Genomic DNA, 12,330 nt, shown 5'->3' on the forward strand with positions numbered 1-12,330 from the left:
AATGACTGCGGAGGGTGATGCAATTAGCATTCAAGCAATGCAGCGACGTGCAGTATCGGCGAATACAGTTTTATTTAGAAACTGTAGCGGTCATTCCGGGATTTCCGTTGCGTCGGCTATGTATTGCATACATGGTCGTCGGAATCATCCCATCCTGCTATGACACACTCTCGCCAGGGTCGGCCATGACAAGGAAGGCATCACGACGGCGTAGTGGGGACGATGGAAGGACGAAAACGTAATGACGTTGATGGAAGTACGAAGGCGATATGACTGCGAAGGCATGACTACAATGGAATGAAGATTTTGAAACTGTCGCTTGGAGACGGTCAAAATATATTTCATTTTTGACTCCGCATAATTAGATAACTAGTCTTAATTAATTAATCGACTCCTCGAATATTATAGTTCGATGAAAAGTGTCAATGCACGCAACGGCAAATGTACGCAAAATTGCCGTGCGACAGGCCGCTCGAGGCACTTTGCGCGTACGCGGGCTCCTTACACACTCGAAAAAACACTTTTATGAAGCACGTATTGAGGAACAGAAAGCTGTATCGGCAGTTTTTCATGTCGCTCTACAGTTTTTTTCATTGACGCTTTTCATCTAGCTATATTTTAGAATTTGGTTAATAATTAACACTAATGATCTAATTAGACTAAGTATCTGCAAGCGCCGCCAAACAATATTACCTTTGTTCTGTGCATCTACATGGCATTTGCATATCTTTAAACTCTGGTTAAATTTGTATGGGACACCCTGTATATATTGTAGTGCGTTGGCATATTGCTCAAGCCAATCAGACGTCACCTATTAGACATGTAACGCTGTTACATGTCTAATTGGTGGCGTCCCATTGCTTATCTCTTTGAAAGGACACAAAAGGCAAATACTAAGTTGACGTGGACTGCTTAAATGCAATTCGAGAAACCTCGCAACGCTTGTTTCGGGCCAAGAAAAGGCCTAATTTACGAGAAAATTGCATCTTAAGGGCCCGAATACCTTTTCGTAATTCAAATATCCCGCCACACAACCGGGGGAGTGGTGACGTTGCATACACCACCACCGCCCTTTGCGGCCGTCGGTGAGTAAAACGACGCCCGACAGACGGCGGTACCGAGCCGTCAGTCACAGTGGCATAAAAATGGGTTACAACTTGTTTTTGATGCGGAATAGCAACTAACAGAGTAAGGTTATGCCGAAAGTGCGCCTGTTGTGCAAAGCAGCGCTATGTACTAAACCACCGGCGGGATCGGAAATGACGACACGAGAGCATTTCGTAGGCTGCCAGCATCTTACCCATCGTCCGTCTCAGCCTCGCGGCTCGCTTGGCGTGCACGTTTTCAATTCGCACCGATCTTTTCAAGAAAATGAATTGTTTGTATTTATGTTCGATACAAATGCACCAACGTTAATTCTGTCGGCAAATGCCGTTTATTGCGAGATACATCCCAAGCGCCCTTAGCCATGGCTGCAGGCTCTAGCGAGCGATAGGCCTACTGTCCCTATCGAAAGGTATTAGTGGGAGGCGTGCCATAGTGAAGTGGTTGTCGGTACCGAAAGCATGCATTTATTGACAATGTTCGCGTGAAACAATGCAGCGTCCTATAAAGATGTTTGTTTTCTATTCCTCGACGGGGAAATGAAGTCTTCCAAATGCACATGCATGAGGCTTCGGATTTGGACGGAGTGTACACACACGTTGCTTGTTCATTCGCAGACTCGTCTTACGTGTCCGGAACTGGAGCATGGCGAGTGTTGCCTTCCTTTCTTTCTTCCTTTTTTTTTCACTGGCGCAGTACAGCAGTATCGCCCTCACCCAGCGGTTCGGTTGACGAAAATCTATTCTACTGAAAGTGCAAAAACAAAGAACCAGCCTTCAAAATTCACAATCTTTAGGGTCGCCACAGGTGGCGCTCATTTTCCCAAAAAGGTATATTAAGAAGGTTTGAATACATAAACACTTGACGTATTGTTTTAGGAATTGGTGGAAATCTACATGTTTTTTCACCTTTAATGCATTATAGCTTTTTACAGCGAAGTTGTTTATGCGGACCCTGTATCTTCGTTGTCGGACTTCGCTAAAAAGGGGCCACGCGACCTAGGGGGAGTGGGAAAGGAGAGCTCAACAAGGGGAAAGGGGTCAGAGTGACCCCTTCCTCTCGGTGAGAATCCTATATTACACGCGAATCTTATACGGTTGTCACACAGTGCATTTTCATCGATCGAGTCAGATCGGCATCGAATTTATCGACGACTGATTCCACCCTGCCGTGAAAGAAATAAATGTTCTGTTGGTGGTTTGCGGCCAACGAACAGAGCCCAGAGATAGAAACGCGATACTAGGAGCGCGTGTTTGCAGGCACTTCTTGAATCGTCAAACCAATCCAACCAATCGTCAAAACGATTGCAGCGCCTGCATCTCCGGGGGTGGGCCTTACGCCCAATATACGAAGCTTTGTATTAGCGGTTCGGCTCAGTGCATCCCAGCTACAACTATGAAAAGACCAATGGTAGTGCGTACTCCTGAGGAAGCAGCTGCCTACCGCGAGCGTCAGAGAGAGTCGGCTTATGAACGGGCTCGTCATCCTAGGGCCGATCCAGAAGTGCGCGCCTGGGCTACGGAAACACATCGGCAGCGCCGGGAAGCCGACCCCGAGCTGCGCCATGTAAATCACTGCCCAGAAGTCAACCTCACGCACTAAACAAGCAAAAAAAACCCAAAAAAGAAACACTGAGAGAACCGCAACGAAACAAAGCACTCCTAAAGGATGCTCACCACGCGAAGCACGTAAAAGCGAAAACGAGGTGAAACAAATGTGAAACAAAGGATTTGCAATATAGAATGCTTGGGAAGATTGACTTGCATGGTGTAACACTCGTTTTAACTAACATGGTTTCGCTTTTGGAACACCTCCACGAACTGGAAGGGGTGGTGATTTTCGTTGTTGTCGTTGTTGTTGTTGTTGTTCTTGTTGTTGTTGTTGTTCTTGTTGTTGTTGTTTAGTGTCTGTTGACTAGGCGTTCGCTTATTCAGAAATGGTACTGGTAGAGCCGAACAAGTCTTGTTAAATAAATATAGCTTTACTTCATGTCTTGAACTGCAGCGAAGCTCGATCACAAGTGTGTTGTAAATGGACATAAACAACTTAACCTAGGAGCAGGTATAGAAATGAAAACCAATATCACAAATCATTCAGGATTCGTGTGCGCCTATAATGCGCAATAAAGCTGAGAGTATATATAAGGGCCAAACAAGAGCACACACGCGTCGGTGTTCTTTAGAGGCCCCCACTTCGAGCAACCACCGTGGCCTCGCTGTCCGCACGCGTACCATTTGCGGCGCGTGGAAGAATTGTTTTTTCAGACTTCCGGTGCAGCCGAAAGGCCTTGAAAGGAGCGTCGCTGTTGGCAACCGGTGAACGAACGACGTAGGTGGCCGTAGCGCCCAAGTCTACCAATAGAGGAGTAAATGCACCAATAGTTGGCAGCGCTGGCTTCTTGCACTTACGTCAATGGTTATTGGTTTAGCTAAACAGACCGCACCAAATGCAGCACGTGGAGGTCGTTCTAAGAGAAGAGAAACGTAACCGTAATTGGCACGAGCACACGCGCGCACGCGCCAACAGCGGCTGCGAGGTCGAAGAGAACGGTATATCTGCACCCCTTCCGCGCGGCTGAGTTATTAGAGAAGCAGCGAGACCCGAAGAGTGCGCAGGTGCTGGTGTAGGTTCTTGCCAAGTATTGCGTAAGCGGAGCTCGTTAAATCTACCTGCCAAGCACTTACGGAGCCTATTCTACGCGGGAGAGAAGTGCCCGGTAACAAGATTCCTACTTGGCTCGGTGATAGTGGACACTCTGAGAGATTCATTGCGGTGTTACGGCCGACTGTAGCTGGTCGCACACCCTTCTCGTGCAAGGATTTGCCTTCGCCTAGAAACAAGCGAGATCGTCGGTGGAGCCTTTGTTCTACGGTGCTGCTTAAGTGGTGCGTATATGTACATTGTTTTCAGCCTTGGCGCAACTTCAGATATTCATTACGTGAGACAGATAAGGCCTGGTGAACCTGTTGCAATAGCACATTTAGTGGATTTGGTTTGGTACGTCCCATGTTGAAGCTTTCGAGTCATCAGTCGCCCTACTTTTCATACTGACCGAAAACGGCGCTCTAACAGGCGAGTTAATCACCTTGCTATTAACACTCTTCGGTAGGAAGTCCAGTGAGCGCTTGATAAATTAGTATGGTGCAGTACTGGGTGATCAAACAAAAGCGCCCTAAGTAAGTGATGAATGAAGCGCTGCGCTATGACCTAATGCTTGAATCGCAACTGCAGCGCTACTCAAAGTATGTCCGGTGGTTTATGGCGCTACTGAAAAGTTCGTATACATAAAATGCGACATTTATACCTAATACGGCAGCTTAAACTGTTTGGTGGGCTTGTAGAGGGTGATACACGGACCGGGAAGCATGATTAGCAATTGAGTACATTTCTAGAACACACATAATGTTTAGGTTGCTAATGACTAGTTGCGACACACACAACTCGTGAGGGTGTACGCATTATTAAAACGAAATTTGAAAGCTGCAGTACGTTCTCTTATATTTTTAAATATAATCACATAATTACAAAGGTGTAGGCATCATACAAACATATTGGAAAGCTGTGATATATTTTTTCTCTGTTTCTCAAAGATAAGCACATAGTTAAATGTCATGACTCAACCTTCTCTCTCCACTGTCTTACTCCCTTTCACTGGTTATATTACCTTTTATTGAAAGTAGCAAGAATGGGACAGAACACGATGGCATTGTTGAGGACACAGAGTAATCAATATTTTCGTATGACCTGCCTAAATATCTCGATATTCGCGTAAACGTTAACCTCCTATTCCGTAATTGTTTAGATATTATAGCGGAATGTATTTTACAGCGAAGCTTTCAAGGGCTGCTTTCCCCACTATCATATCCGTGTGTAGAAAAAAAATCCTGCAGATAGTGCAATGCCGGGTCTACCCGCGGTGGAGGTGACGCAGGCGTTAAGCATTCCCCATACGTGGGCCAATCCCGAAGATAGTGCAATGCCGGACCGACCCGCGGTGGAGGTGCAGTTCGCCATTAAGGGGCCCACATAGAAAGCTTCGCTGGTCATCCGCCTTAACAGAGTGGAAGAGCACTGAGTTTTTACCTTTGGCGGATATTGAACTGAAATGAATCTAGTCCAACACAGTAACGTTCTTTCTACGGCGTAAATGGCCATCTACGAATATTGAGTACTAGAAATAAACAAATAGTCCACGGCACTTGACCAGGCACCTCTCTTATGCGACATTCAATCCTCTTGTCGAAGCTTACGCACTGGCTGGTAAAACACCTCAGACGAAACGAGTATGTATCCTAGACACACACAGCAAATGAAGTTTGCAGAAATTTCTATCACAATAACTAAGACGCACTTCTGAAACGTTTCGCGAAACCTCACTTGAAGTACCTCACTCAAAATCATGGGAAAGAAACTTCCCATATTGTTAAATGTTATTCGTCAGGATAAAACGAAATTAAAACTATTAAAATACATTAGTTACTGATGCTCTTTTTTTTCAATAATTTCATTTCTACTTGCAGTATTTGCTTGAAGATACAGCCGTGGGCAATCGACAAGAAAACAACAGAAAAACATGGATTGTTTACAACCAGAAGAAGTCCGGAATGATGAACCCGAGTGCTTGGAAGAGCTTCGTCGGCTACTTCAAGGTACACCCCCGTGCAGACAATGCTCTTCGTTTGTCTAGCTTATCTGCCTGTTTCCAACTAGCAGCACTCATGATGCATTGTGACGTGTTAGCAGCGCCAATGTGTAAGTAAATACCACTTATGGTGCTTTTTTTATAATAGTTAGTTCATGCCAAGTAGAATTCGTCCGCTTACTTCTGTGGCTGAATTCGCAAAGCTTCTTGTTCGTAAAAGCTGTTTGCCAATGGCCGGCCGTCTTCTTCCAGTACCATGATTGCCTCCAATCTGCTCTTGTATGGAACTTTTGTATAAGAAAATTTTCGTGAATCTGGCATCTGATATGTTTATTCTCATTAAAAATTATTAAACCAGTCTCCTACGTCTAAGGCGTCAGAGGAAGTTTACAAACAAGCGCTTTCTTTTCTCAGTAGCCAGTTGTCAAGCAAAATGACAGTCAACATCTGTGTTTGCTTATAGGGAGTCGACATAGTTACTAAAGGTTAAATTATGTGTCCCCATATGATCCACTGCTGCCTAGGGAAGGAATTAGGGGCAGCCGATGGTATCACTTTTGCTCAGCGTGAGTATTTCACACCATACAAAGGATGCTTTTGCTAAAAAAAAACTAAGCTTCATTGCTGCGACCTCCTGGACAAAATATTAGCGAATGCGACCAGTCACTGGCAAAGAGCACTTACGAATGAAAAAACTTTGTGAATTTGGCCAATAAATTCGAAAAGCTTTGATACATGCTTTTCTCTACAGTGATCAGTAGTTTCATCGCCTTCTGTAATTTTCATACCTTAATTTGTCATAATTTAATAATGCTTTGAAATGATTGTTATAAGCTTTTAATATTAGCTCTCAATTAACGGCCCTTACTAGAAAAGCACTTTTCAAGCCTCACAACATTCTAGCATTGCATCTCGTTGTTTTGCATCCTTCTTTTTGAGCGAATCTCTGCTGACAACTACTAATTTCACTTGCGAGCCAGTGTTGAAAGCAGAAAAAAAATTCAGTTGTCTGCTGCTTCACTATTATAACCAAACTTCTCGTTTTGTTCTATCTCCCACAGAGGACGGGCTACGCGTTCTGCCAGGTGATGAAGCCCTCCTAATGTTTCTACGCACCAAGAAATATAACGCCGAAAAAGCCGCGAAGGCGGTAAGAAACTATTTCCGGGTTCGCAAGGACATGCCTGAGTATTTCGACAACCTGACTCCTGCCAGCATCCCGTACAGCATAGTGTGTCACGATCACAAGCTCATCATGCAAGCCAGGGAGAGGGACGCTCAAGGAAGAGCTGTGGGAATCCTCAAGTTTGGTAAGTGTCCTGACATGCTTGAAGTGACGCTGCAGAGCGTTCTTGCGGTGTCTCTCTTGTCTCCGTCATTTCCATTTTTGGGCGCGGGAGCAGTACTTCGCGCACTCAATTCTTGCTGATTCAACACGACGAAGTTCACGTTACCCGCCGTGGTTGCTCAGTGGCTATTGTGTTGGGCTGGTGAGCACGAGGTCGCGGGATCGAATCCCGGCCACGGCGGCCGCATTTCGATCGGGGGCGAAATGCGAAAACACCTGTGTACTTAGATATAGGTGCGTGTTAAAGAGCCCCAAGTGGTCAAAATTTCCGGAGTCCCCCACTACGGCATACCTCATAATCAGATCGAGGTATTAGCGCTCAAAACCTTACAATTAAATTTTTCGGTCGCATTGGGCCCCGTCATTCGGTAATTACCTTTTTGACATCATCAAATGACCCCTCCCATTTTTTAAGAATAGAACGTTTGTTAAATGCATCCGTGGCAAAGAGCATGAATAGCTTCGAATTTTAGGTACTCCTTTTTTAATGCGAAGCGTTGGTTCTGACATGGCAAAGAAATGCTTTGCATTTAACAACAAAAGCTCTAAACCTTGAAATTATCAAAGTTCTTTGCCGCACCTACGCTTAGTGAACGTCAGTAGTGTGCGGTTGACGTCATTCGTCAGCTGTTGGAGGTAGATACAGCGAGTTCGCCAAGCAGCCCAAGAACGTTGAAGTAAAAGCTAATCAGCTGAATAGTATAAATAATTATAGCCAATAAACAGCTAAACGAGCAAGTAACCAGTCATATATTTAACAGACAAATAATCTTTTCTGTCTTCTTATTTGGCAACGCTAATTTATTTCTGAGAATGACCTGACACTATATTGATATTGTTAATAATATTGTTAAAATGCATGTACTCAAGCGGCTGAGATGCAAATGCTTTTAAGTTTTGGAGCCCTATCAGGAAAAAATATATAATTTCAGCGAATCTCGCGGTGCCTTATGCAGACAGCGAGGTTAGGTATGTTCAGAATTAAGCTCCAAGCTGTGACTTCAGTTCAAACAATCACTTAAGGTTCCCAGCAAATGCGTGAATTCCCGCAATCTGAGCGCAATAACGTGTTCTTACAGTTGTCGCTTAAATCTGTGGTTCATTACACAATTTTTTGTTACCTTTGCAGGTGCCTGGAGTGCCGACATCTGCTCCATGAGCAAGCTTATGAGGTGTCTGCTGCTGTCAGCTGAATGCGGTCTTCTTGAAGTGGACGCGCAAGTTCATGGTGTAGTGGCTGTCATCGACCTCCAAGGCTTCGGCATCAACCACCTGAGGGAACTGACGCCATGGTTCCTCCGAAAAGTCATGCTCATTGCTCAGGCAAGTCAAAGTCTTGTAATGCGGCCCTTACAAAAGAAAGAAAAGAAAAAGCTTGCGGAGAGACCTTTGGAACAAAACGGAACCTCCTGTTATTATCCGTCCATGAGCAACAAACAACAAGCAGTGCCATAACCGGTGTATGCTCCACCGGCTTAAGAGCAGATACCGGTGCCTCTGCTCGCTTTTCGGGCGTTTTCAGCGCCATCCTAGTTTTGGCACACATCCTATTCAGGTGAAATAACTAGCAGCGCCGTGATTGTTTTGCTCAGAGCTCGAATTGGCGTATGTTGTGTGCGTTCATTTCATCGCTGTGAATGTTTATGTCCGATTGGTAGATAGGAGGGGGAACAGGAAAAGCCTCACGCCTGGAGCCGAAATTCCAGCAAGGAGACCTGTCTTCTTCAGTGCCGTAACGAAGCCAAATCCCATTGTCAAAAATTTCGCTCCCGCGAAAGGCCTTTCTTCTTCGCCCACTGTTGATCCATTCAAATGAGAACAGATAAATGAATTTCTTTTTTGCGAGTGCGAAAAATCATCCGCGAACCGACTTCGTCAGATAAACAAGTCATACATTATACCATTCCATGCCAAATAGAGTAAAAGTTCAGGGAACCGAGTCAGAGGGCAGCTAATTTTGCACTGTAGTCATGCCGGCCATAGTAAAATTCCGTGTCTCTTCGGCGCTCTTCGCTGAAGGTGGTGTCGAAGCGTTCACGCGACGTGTTACTATTTGCAGGCGAATGCCGAAATCCCACAAACTCGACGGCGCACGTTTTATTTCCTGAAAGGAAAAGTTGCCATACACCCGACCATAGCGCAGTAGACAAATGCGAAGGCAACGTTGTCTGGTTTCTCAGAAAGAAGTATTGCAGTTGAAGAAAACACTGCGTTAGTTTGGGGGATCGAAGTCTCGACCAAGCTTTTTCGGGACGGTTGCGCTGACCATCTGAACTAACCACGGTATGGCAGGTCGCAGAGCAAGGCCGCATTAATCGACCACTAGAAGAGCAACGATTCTCCCATTTATGAACCTCCCTCCATCTTGCGGGCTTCTGCAGAACTGTTACGCTCAATTTCGCGCCTTATTTCCTCCCTCAAACTGACTTTACTTTCGCGCAGTAGAGTGTATGTCTAAAGGTTACGATAAAAATTGCACCTCATAAAACGTGGACGATGATTACTGGAGGCTAGAAACAGAGGGCCGCCGTAGCCGGCGTTTCCCCAAAGACGAGGCGTAACGTTAAATTGATGACAATATAAGAATATTACATGACCTACGGAAGCTGACCTTTCTTATTTTGGAATTTTATGACAACTTGGTGTCACTTCATTTTTCAGAACTCACTACCAGCAAGAATAAAAGGAATCTATGTCATCAACACGCCAGCCCTGGCTGAATACGCTGTGTCCCTTGTGCAGTTCTTTCTACCAGCGAAACTAAAGAGCAGGGTAAGGATATGCAAGGCCATTTCTTGCGCCGCTCGCTCTGACGATACTTGTTTTTTCGAAATTGGTCGGGTTTTGCAGAACTCATAGATAACGCTAATACAATCACTACTTTCCCAGACTTCATACGCAAATATCACGCTTTCGACTCACTCTGCGTGACGTTAGATAGAAACTAATGGACTTTTAGTGTAACACCGTACTAGCATAGCATAAGAGATTCTCAGACCGAGCAATTGTCTCCAAAGCACGAGAAGCCCCGCCTTCTGTAACACCACCACCATCACCACTACTCTGAAATCGCCCATTTTCGCAGCTTCGCGTTCTCTGATGCCAATCAAAGTACAGTTGTTCGCGGCGAATTTCCACATGCATTTTGATATCCGGAACTCTGAGAAAGAACTCGATAACAAAGCATCTTCGCGCACAAAACTTACCGCTTGTTACTCCATAGAGCGTAACGAGAGCAAATTTACATTGATGGTAGCAGTAAGAGCATAACCCTACCACTGACGTTCTATTGTGACGTGACATGAGCACATTTAAACGTTTCTAGTACCACTGCTCCATGGGGGAGGGTGTGGCACCCTGCAGCGTGCTACCCCTTCCCGGTGAAAGAACACAAAAGAGACAAACAGATGTATGCAGGTCACTGCATACATCTGTTCCTGAGCTCTCGGTCATTTCGTTACTCGTGTATTTTTACACCTATAACGTTGCTGTAACGAAACCTAATGCCATCCCCAATTGTCTTTAGCGTGCCGTGAAAACACATTAATCTGAATTCAATAGTAACCACACACACATGCACAACAACAAACAGCAGAACAAGGCTGAATCTTGCACATATATTGCTGGGCAGCCGTCCCGAGTTATGCATGCGTGTTATTCACGGCGTACCTCATCAATCTTTCAAACAAATTATGCTTGCCTATCCACGCATTTTGGCTACACACAAAAAAAAAACAAGTGCCCTTCTTCTTTATTTAGCAAAGAAAAAGGAATCAAACACCCATATCCGAAATGTAACCCGAAAAACACAGGACGCAAGAAAGAACGACCAGTCAAAGTGAAGGGTTTGAGCAGGCCCGTCTGGCCGTTCTGCGTCTGTCTTTCATCCTGTGGAGCTTTCCGCGCTTCCCTTTAAACAAGAATTGGTACCTACCTGCCCAGCTTTCTATTCTCTTTGATCGAACAGCCAAACGTTTGCGCGGCTGCTGTAGGGAAGAACACCTTGACAACCGATAGTATGACAATGATCACATTTAGTATGATTGTATAAAAATCATCGTTATTGTTAATGTCACTAGCAGGCAACCTTCCTGTGACAATACAGTAGGAACAATCTTGGAGGCAAAGTCATTTTGGCGGCTTCCGATTGATTTGAGATTCGGATCGAAGGCCACTTGAAGTGTTCTAGTACACGTAGGACAACCAAAAAGGCGTCTAAATGAGGCTTGCAGCGAACGAGATGCGCCAAGTAAGTGCAGACATATACATACGGAGCAGAAATAGTGCATTATTAGTGCAAAAGGCCGAAATCAAACAGAGATGCACTCGGTAAAACATAGCACGCCTAAAGCCGGAACCGAACCTACTTAACAAAAACTATGGACCGATCACGGAGATAGCAAAGGTTTAAAATTTGGGCCGTTCCCAGAGCTAGTGTAGTCTAAACAAGAAACCACATGGCACTCTATTGTGCCCAAGAACACCTTGTCTATTTTCATTGTAAACCGCTGTTGAGACGTCCTTATTGTTTACTTATACTTTCCTTCGCATATTCAACTGGCCTATATACTGCTATGCGTGTTACATGCATGAAAAAGAAGTATGTGCTTAATAAATTATTATTGAATTACGGCATATATAGATATTTCACATGTTTTTCCAAAGATTTCAAAAACTCCACTTCTCGAACATATATACCTATTTAACTTAGCAGGCCGAAGAGCAATTCATCAATGCTCGTCTATGTTTTCAAGATGCCACTATCAAATGAGTATGCTTTATAACTAAATATTGTATCTGTATCCTGGAATTTTTCAGTTGCACTTCTTCGGCGGCGGCTTTTCGGAACTTCGCGGAATCATTCCTTCTGAACTGATACCAAAGGACTTCAGCGGAACGCAAGAAGACTTCGATTTCCATGCGCAAGAACAATACCTCCTTGAGAAGGCCAGCTACTTTGACAGTATGCAGCAGTGCGGTTATTGATGGAGTTAAATGTGGGTCAGTCTGAAGAACGTAAAGACCTTTGTATTATATGTAAATAATAAATATGTTTTTGTTCAACGTTTTTCGGCCGCGGCTGTTTGGTAACGCTATCAGTAGCCCTGGGGACTCAAGTCCTGTGCTTCTAAACTTGCGGGCATGTGAACTTCATAGGTTTCTTTTAAATCCGATATAATGAAGAGTTCCTTTGCAAGTTTTTGCACAGAACTCAAATGGTCTAGAAAGCAACGAG

General features: G+C 44.6%; 2 protein-coding genes across 2 annotated transcripts in view; one reads left to right on the forward strand and one right to left on the reverse strand.

Moving 5' to 3' along the window:
• LOC135904916 (alpha-tocopherol transfer protein-like) overlaps positions 1 to 12,330 on the reverse strand; it is a 143,849-nt gene that overhangs the window by 58,517 nt on the left and 73,002 nt on the right. The gene's annotated exons all lie outside the window — the stretch shown is intronic.
• On the forward strand, positions 3,679 to 12,162 carry LOC135904882 (alpha-tocopherol transfer protein-like). The gene is made up of 6 exons (XM_070535914.1): positions 3,679 to 3,989; positions 5,625 to 5,753; positions 6,808 to 7,056; positions 8,224 to 8,417; positions 9,756 to 9,866; positions 11,913 to 12,162. The coding sequence occupies exons 2-6, from the start codon at positions 5,678 to 5,680 to the stop codon at positions 12,078 to 12,080; spliced, it is 798 nt and encodes a 265-aa protein (XP_070392015.1). The 5' UTR covers positions 3,679 to 3,989; positions 5,625 to 5,677; the 3' UTR covers positions 12,081 to 12,162.

Source organism: Dermacentor albipictus, chromosome 3, assembly GCF_038994185.2.
Source record: "Dermacentor albipictus isolate Rhodes 1998 colony chromosome 3, USDA_Dalb.pri_finalv2, whole genome shotgun sequence".
Classification (NCBI taxonomy): Eukaryota; Metazoa; Arthropoda; class Arachnida; order Ixodida; family Ixodidae; genus Dermacentor; species Dermacentor albipictus.

Coding starts and splice junctions, on each gene's coding strand:
- LOC135904882 (XM_070535914.1), top strand. CDS start 5,678: ATGGATTGTTTACAACCAGAAGAAGTCCGGAATGATGAACCCGAGTGC. Junction 5,754..6,807: donor GCTTCGTCGGCTACTTCAAG/GTACACCCCCGT, acceptor TATCTCCCACAG/AGGACGGGCTACGCGTTCTG. Junction 8,418..9,755: donor AAGTCATGCTCATTGCTCAG/GCAAGTCAAAGT, acceptor TTCATTTTTCAG/AACTCACTACCAGCAAGAAT.